Source organism: Nycticebus coucang, chromosome 3, assembly GCF_027406575.1.
Source record: "Nycticebus coucang isolate mNycCou1 chromosome 3, mNycCou1.pri, whole genome shotgun sequence".
Lineage (NCBI taxonomy): Eukaryota > Metazoa > Chordata > Mammalia > Primates > Lorisidae > Nycticebus > Nycticebus coucang.
The window spans coordinates 5,101,478-5,109,857 of NC_069782.1; the positions used below are offsets into that span (position 1 = coordinate 5,101,478).

Genomic DNA, 8,380 nt, shown 5'->3' on the forward strand with positions numbered 1-8,380 from the left:
CGCACGCAGGGACGGAGCCGGCACGCGCGGCCGGCGGGGGCTGCCTGCCCTCAATAAATGGCGCCTCGAGCGGGTGGGCGCGGGGACCCTGGCCGAGCAGGAGCGGGAGGCGCGCGTGTACCAGACGCCGGCGCCTCACAGGGGCCGGACCGGCCGCCGGCGCGGGGCGCCGGGGAGCAGGACGGGGCGCTGGGGAGCAGGACCGGGCGCCCAGGGTCGCGGGCAGGGGTTCGCAGCTGAGCGCCCAGGTCCCCGCTCGCGGGGCGGGGCTGTCCCCGCGCCGGACCCCCGCCGAGGCGCGCGTGCGCGTGCGCGGGGCGCGCTCACCCTCCCGGGCCTTCTTCTTCCTCGCCAGCGTCCCGCTCAGCTTGCCCAGGAACGACTCGTCCTTCTTCATCCTGCGGGGCCGCGGGGTGGGCGAGCGCGGCAGCGCAGAGGACATGGGCCGCGCGTATGGCCGCCGCCCAGGTCGCCGCCGGGGAGTGGCCGACGGCGCCGCCATGGGCCCGCCCCTGGCCTGCAGCGCGGCCCGGGTGGCCGGACGCCGAGGTCTGCGCGTCCCCAGCCAAGTGTTGTCCGCGCCGCGCCGCGCAGGACAGCTAACTCTCAAGGAGCGTGGCGTTGGGGAGGAGTGTCCCGCTAAGGGCCGGAGGGGGACTGACACCCAGGGCACACCCTGGGGCCTTTCCCTAACCCCTTAGAGCCCTGGGCCTGGCTGTGCTGACTGTGCGGGATTCAGGGGGGTTGCTCGGTGGGCACAGCCGCCACCCGGTGTGACCTCAGCGTCCTGGAAGCCCAGGGAAGCACAGAACCGCACAACCGGGAGTTTCAGCTGCCCTCATGTGGAAGGGACCGTCCCCGCCTATGAGAAGCTTGGGTGGTGCTGTGGGACAGGGAACCTCAGGCCACCCCTCATTTCCTCCAAGGGGCGCTCTAGGAGTTGGTGGTGGGGAGCCCGGGGACAGCTCAGGGCCAACCATGGGTCCTGGGGAAGGAGAGCGGAGGGGAAGCGGCTTCGCAGCGCTGGAAGCCAAGGAGGCCAGGCTTGGTCTCCAGCGGGTCCGGCAGGGCTGTGACCTGTGCCGTGACCTGGGGTTTGGGTCCCAGAGCTGCCCTGGCCTGACGTGTGCACAGCGGGCATGGGCCCATGTCTGAGGAGCTCAGGATGGTGGTGGAGTCACTACCCAGACCCCAGGCTGTCAGAGGGCCACGCCTGGAGAGAAGCCGCAGAGTTTAGACCTGAACGTGCAGGCTGCAGTTATTTTCCCATCTCCACCGTCCTGGCTCCAGCCTCCCACTGCAAACATCAGTCCTGGGCAATAAACATTTATGTTGGGCCAGTGGGTGCAGGCCCAGGCCCCTGCCCGGGAAGCAGGAAGGGGCTGCCCTCCAGAAGTTTGTAGCTGAGTTGTAGCAAAGTTACAGCCCCAAAAACCAGGGCACACAGTGGCCACCTGGTGGGAGGGAGGGCATAGGGGACAAGAACAGCTGTGGGCGGAGGAGGCTTTCAGGGAAGGGACCTTTGACCTGGGACAATCTTAAAATGCCCTTTCCCTTCATTCAGTCAAGGAAGAGAAAGTCCAGGCTGGGGGCAGAGGGAGAGAATGCTATATTGGTGTCTTGGGGTCACCAGAACAAAGTACCACAAACTGGGGGCCTCGGAACAGCAGAAATTTATTCTCTCACAGTTTGGAGGGTCTGTACCTTCCTCTCAGCTCCCTGCGTTCAGTGGCGGTCTGTGGGGCTCCTGGATTGTGAACTTCTGCCCTGCTCTCTGCCTCCACCTTCACACGGCCTCTGTGTGTCTCTCTGTGTCCAAACATTTATAAGGTCACAGTTGTGTTGTATCAGAGCTCACTTTGATCACCTCATCTTGACTCGATCATCTTTAAAGACCCTTGTGATGAAAACACTGGTTTTCATCCACTGTTCCTGGCTCATAATGCCCATAACGCTGTTATTTCCTACGTGACTAACACAAGCATAGCTCTTGCTAGAGTGTTTGGCATTTTGTCCTTGGCTACTGAAGCAGCTTGGAAACAGCTTCAGAGGACACGGGTGAAAGTCAGTCCATCGTTATAATGTTGGTGCACTTCAGCCCTCAGGAATGGCATCGCTCTTTCTGACCTTCCGCCTTCCTTTCACCTGCTCCGTTTCCTCCCCAGGGCAGGCTATAGAAACAGAAAATATGCTGTAATCTTCCCCTGCCTTACTGTCTGGGAGCTGGCCGTAAATCCTGACCTACCTGTCTGATCACAAAACCCCCATTTCAGAGGGGCGCTGAGTGTTTAAGTGCCCAGAGGAAAGGGCTGCAGGGAGAGGTCAGGAAGAAGCTAAACAGGCCTTGCTGGGTCTCTCCACCCTGGGTGTCAGTGTCACATCAGTCCCTTCCTGCCCAGTCTAATGTCTACACGGCCAGTGACTAACATGGGGGAACATGCTTCAACCGTGACAGCAGCAAGCTGGAGTGGGGGAGGGGGCACAGAGAGACTTGAATGCCAAGTGCATGTGACCTTGTGCAGGGAAACGCTGGACATTCAGAAGGTGGAACCAGTGTGGGGATGGAGTGAACAAAACCCAGACAGAAACCAGTCCCGAAGGGCCTGACAGGGGCCCGGTGAGGACAGTGGAGGTGGAGTATGCAGGCAGTGGGAGAGGGAGGGAGGACAGGTGTGTAAGAAGTTGTGGAACTGGGAACCATAAAATGTGGAGAGCGATCGATGCCTGGGTTAGGGAAGTAAAGGGTCGAACAGGTCTCGGAGGTTCTTACGTGCATGGCCTGATCTGCATGGCCCTAACCAAGCCAAGGAAGATGGGGGAAGATAGTGAGTTAGGTTATTGAGATCCCAGTGAGAACATGGCACAGTCAGGGAAGGCGGAGATCCGGGGCTCTCTGAACGCGAGGGGATGCTGTCATCTAGGGCAGGGGTCTCTGGCCTCTGAGCAGTTGGTGCACACTCTAGACCCTCTCGCCCACAGAGGTGCACACGCAATGTCACACACTGCTTCTAAGGAAGGCCTACGGACATCCCCGCTGCCCTTGGCATACCCACAGATGCCTGCTGGAGGACGTCTGACCAGGGGAGAAGAAACACCAGCCAGGGAAAAGAAAACAGACAAGAGCCATCCACACAGTGGGCAAGAACGAGAGGAAAACCAAGGTCCAGAGGCTGAAGAAGCAAAGGGGGCATCTCTGGGTGTGTGGGAAGTGCCCAGAAAAGAACTGATTGTCTGAATGTTTGATTGGTGGTTCTGGCTTCCAAGTGAACACATGGAATTTACAAATGTATAAATGAAAATTGTAGAAGTTTCCTTCGGTAATTGCTAATTTGAACACTGAAGAGGCAGGTGGAATCCTACTTTTTAAAAACACCTTTATAGGCTGGGCACAATGGCTTATGTCTGTAATCCTATTACTTTGGGAGGCTGAGGTGAGAGGATCGCTGGCCAGGAGTTCAAGACTTGCCTGAAGAAAGAAACTGAGACCCTATCTCTCCAAAAAGTTTGTAAAAGTAGCCGGACGTGGCGCCAGACACCTGTAAGTCCCAACTACTAGGGAGGCTGAGGTGGAAAGATACTTGGGCTCAGGAGTTAGGCTGTGATCATACCACTGCGCTCCAGCCTGGTGACGGAGCAAGTCACCTGAACACACACAGGAGAACCTCTGTGACAAACTGGTCAACATACAGAGGAGGTCAACATGAGGAATTTCCATCGAGTCCACGTGATACATGCCCAGTCTATGAAAATCAGGTTCACTTAAGGAGGATCTCAACAAAGGGAAGTGGAGTTTCCCTCTGGAGGTTTGTGTGAGTGTGTACGAAAAGGCCATTATGGGGTGAGGGGATTTCTCTAGAACAATGTTTTTCAACTTTTTAAAAATCTCATGGCACCTTTGAACCTATAAACTTCCACGGCACAGTTAAATTACGTAGATCAAAAGGGGAAAAAAAGTAAAAAAAAGAATGTACTTACTGTGCTCTCAACATCTTTTGAAATAATTTAATTAATGATCTTTAAAAATTTTGTGGCACTCCAGCTGAGGCACACCGGTTGAAAATCACTGCTCTAGAAGGTCCCTGTGCCCTAATGACGGCCCACGTGTCCCTGGAGGACTGGCTACAACCAAGGGATTGTTAGTTGTAAGAGGAATTGGCTTGTTCCTGGAATTCTATAGATCTCATTGTATAAAAACAGAGCCATATTTTAAATGCAAGTGTGGTAATTATTACTAAGAAATCCTGGGGAAAGCAGTGATTTCTTGATAAAGTTCAGACTGGTTCCCTTTTCTGGGGTGACTTTTGCAGTCTCAGACTAAAAGCGCTGCATTCATTACTGATTTTTCCACGCACCTCTTTGTGCACGAAAGAGGATGGTTTCTTATTAAATGTAGATTGGAACATTTTTTGAAAATCATTGTGTCAGGTACAATGGGTTTTTTGTCTCACATGTGCCACAGATGACAATCAAGAAATTACTCAAGGGCGGCACCTGTGGCTCAGTGAGTAGGGCGCAGGCCCCATACGCCGAGGGTGGCGGGTTCAAACCCAGCCCCGGCCAAACTGCAACCAAAAAAAAAAAAAAAAAAATAGCCGGGCGTTGTGGCGGGCGCCTGTGGTCCCAGCTACTCCGGAGGCTGAGGCAAGAGAATCGCTTCAGCCCAGGAGTTGGAGGTTGCTGTGAGCCCTGTGACGCCACCGCACTCTACTCGAGGGCGGTACAGTGAGACTCTGTCTCTACAAAAAAAAAAAAAAAAAGAAATTACTCAAGATACTGGTTTGTGATTTTACCTTCCATTCCTGTTTGCCTGAAATGTACAAGACTAAGCTGTAATCTGTCCGCCTCGGGGCCACTTACTCAAAGCTTCTTGGGTTTATGTATTCCCTGGCTAAGGCCGCGCATACTGGCTCGGGATAAACCTCTTTAAATTAAAAAAACCCAACTCACTCGATAGCTGTGGATTCATTCGTATTTTCTCCAAGGTAAGAGGAAAGACAACAATATAAACCAAAACCTTTCCTTCCTGGCCTGGCTCCTGATGAACTTCAGATATAGCTTTCACTCTGGGGTCACCTACCGAAAAGTGCTTTCCAAATTGCTTTGCAGAGCAGCAAACATAAATATTAACTTTGAAGGTTGGAAAGTGCTGCTTTTTAGTAAAGAGAATTTAGTGAAATGCAGGAATGTGAACTTAGCTCCCATCGCCATCCACGCAGCCTGCACTTCTCAGTCCCCTGGGCACATGTGCACCAGGCACGGCTCTACGTGCATTTTACATGGGGAGAATAATCGGGAAAACCATGTTGCATGTAGCTGCTCCTTGTTAAAGAAATAAGTTTGGTTAGTTTTTGAACTGTGGCTTCCAAAGACACCATTTCCTTAAAAGCTTAATTAATATTAAGTTTGTGCCCAACATACTCCACACCCTTTACGGGACCCCGCACTGTGTGGTCTGCGTCGACCTCGGTGACCCCGATTCTTGGCATAGAGAATCACTGGGCAGTAACAACTAAACGGACCAGGACCTAGCGTGTTCAAACAAGCAGAAATGTTTGTTTCTCCGTATGTGGTATCCAGAAGACGGTTGCCCCTTGAACAATACAAGTTTGAACTGTGAGGGTCCACTTATCTGTGGATTTTTTTTTCCAATAAAAGTTACACCGAGGATGCCTCGTGCCCCCCCGCCTCCCTCCCACCTCCTCCATCTCTCCCCTCTCTGCTACCCCTGAAACAGCAGGACCAACCCCGCCTCTTCCTCCTCAACATGAAGTTGGCAGGGATTAAAACCTTTAATCCGCTTCACTTAATAACAGTAAATACATTCCCTCTTCCTTATGATTTTATTTTAGAGGCATATCTTGTTCCGTGCAGTAGCCTCCTTGAGGTGCAGAGGCTCAAGTGATCCTCCCGCCCCAGCCTCTGCAGTAGTTGGGACTACAGTTGTGCAACGCTGCACTCAGCCATTGTGATTTTCTTAATAACATTTCTTCTCTCTAGCTCCTTTTGTTGTAAGAACACACTTTATAATACATGTAACATGCAGAATACGTGCTCCCTGGCTATTACATCATCGGTAAGGCTTCTGATCAACGGTCAGCTACTGTTAATTTGGGGGGAGTTAAAAGTTACAGGGAGATTTTCAACTGCAGGGGAAGTCGATGTCTAACTCCCTCATTGTTCAAGGGTGTTTAACAGAACTGTATAACAATTATGTCAAGATAGGAAATGCAGTATGGCAACATCAAGAATGTCAGGAATTGGTGATTGCACGCTCCGAATTGGTCCCAACAACTTCAGCACAGGCAAACTGAACAAACGGCCTTGGAAGTAACGAGGTGGGGAAAGGGACAGGTCTACTGGTAGATACACACAGTGGAATGCTACAGTGCACTACAAACATGTACCCTAAAACGATCACGTTGACCAGGCACGGTGGCTCACGCCTGTAATCCTAGCATTCTGGGAAGCCACAGCAGGTGGATCGCTTGAGCTCAGGAGTTTGAGACCAGCAAGAGTGAGACCCCATGTCTACCAAAATTAGAAAAATTAGCAAGCATTGTGGCAAGAGCCTGTAGTCCTAGCTACTCGGGAGGCTGAGGCAGGAGGATCGCTTGAGCCCAAGAGTTTGAGCGTGCTGTGAGCTATGACACCACAGCATTCTACTCCGTCTCAAAAAAAAAAAAAATTCATGTTGAATGAAAGAAGCCACCCAGACACGCAACAGTACAGGTTGCAAGAATCTACTTACGTGAAGTTCAAGAACAGGCATCCCCTGCTCTGTGTCTGGTGCTGCCTGGACGTGGGCACTGGTGAGCTCCCCGTGTGACTGCACACATTCCGTGCCCTGGTCTGGTGGTGGCGAGGTGGTATATGCGGAAGTGAAGAGTAAGCGAAGTGTAAGCTGAGGCTTGAGCATTGCATTGCACATAAATCAGACCTCAACAAAGGCTTGAGGGAAAGAAAGTCAAAAAGCGACAACCTGGATGGGGTGTTCTTTCCACCTGTCCCAGTTTCCTTCCTTATCAAAGTGTCCCAGATGATAATAACCACAGCCCTTAAAGTGCTTAAAGAACGTTTTGAAGCTGCAAGCTTTCTCTCCCTTTTCTTTAATAAAACTAAAAAGATATCTCTGAGAAATAAGTCAATGAATACAGCCTGTAGCTCTTTGGAAGAGGAAAGGGAGCTAGTTCTCATAAACTAAGACTATGAAACATTGTCAAACCCCCAAGCAATTTTCAGAGAGAAGCGTGGAGAGAAGTGGTGGAAACGCTTAATTGATTCGATGATGGAGAAAATGCCTAATTTCCCCCAGGTTATACTTCTGATGCAATCTTACTGCACTTCAGGGTCGCATTTCCCATCATAATATCAAAACTAGCATTTTAAACAGTGTTATTTAATCAGGTTGCTAATGCTGTAACCTGGCAAGAGAGTAACTTGTGAGCATGAAGGGATGACCAAACTTGCCTGGGATTTGAAAACTGGAGGCAATGCTTTTCCTCGTATCACGTGTGAGCAGGACGTGAGTCACTGACTACAGCCATCAATAGCCTTTTACTTCAGTGATTTTGGAAGCATCAGCAAACTTTGAGACAAGGGAAGTTGGATTTCCATTTATTAGCAACTCCTCTGAGCTCTCTTTTTGCATACTAGGCAGATTCAACTACATGTGTGTGCTTTGTTCCCTTAAATATTTTTTAGATGAGGAAGAAAGGAGTCACTTGGTAATGCCCCCCACAAGATTATGCCCTATTCAAAAGATACTTCCTCCTTGCTATTTCTCCTTGATATTGGACAACAGGGGATGAGCAAGCGCCTTGAAAAATGTTAGTACCTCTCGTAGATGGGAGAACAAAAGCCAGGCCCATTAGACCTTCACACCTTAGTCTGAATTTCTTTCACCATTTATTTGCCCCCTTTATTATATCACCTTCCTGCAAAATAAAAAATTTTGCTTTCCACCTCTACCCACCTAATCTGACAGCAGTGTGGGGGTGAGATTTGTGCTTTGGGTAAAAGAGAGAACAGTGAGGGAGGTGGGAAAGAACTGAAGTGTGGGGGTTTGGGGGATTGAACTTGTGCGAGGCGGTTGGAGCTGAGGATGCAGCTACCACAGCACATCAAGAGAACAGCACTGTGGCTCAGCACACATAGCTCAGTGGTTAGGGCGCCGGCCACATGCACCGGAGCTGGTGGGTTTGACATCGGCCTGGGCCTCCTAAACAAACAACAACAAATAGCCAGGCATTGTGGCGGGTGCCTGTAGTCCCAGCTACTTGGGAGGCTGAGGCAAGAGAATTGAGGTTTCTGTGAGCTGTAATGGCACGCTATTAAGGGCAACATAGTGAGACTCTGTCTCAAAAACAAACAAAAAAGAGAC

At 51.1% G+C, this 8,380-nt stretch overlaps 1 protein-coding gene across 5 annotated transcripts in view; it reads right to left on the reverse strand.

Moving 5' to 3' along the window:
* The window catches only part of PARVB (parvin beta), a 96,833-nt gene extending 95,099 nt beyond the window's left edge, over positions 1 to 1,734 (reverse strand). Inside the window, exon 1 of one of the 5 annotated variants that reach the window (XM_053584560.1) lies at positions 328 to 1,687. In XM_053584560.1, the coding sequence (XP_053440535.1) occupies positions 328 to 502 (175 nt within the window). In that variant the 5' untranslated portion in view covers positions 503 to 1,687. The other 4 variants (XM_053584561.1, XM_053584565.1, XM_053584559.1 and 1 more) reach the window with 4 other exon arrangements.
* Positions 1,735 to 8,380: the final 6,646 nt, after the last annotated feature.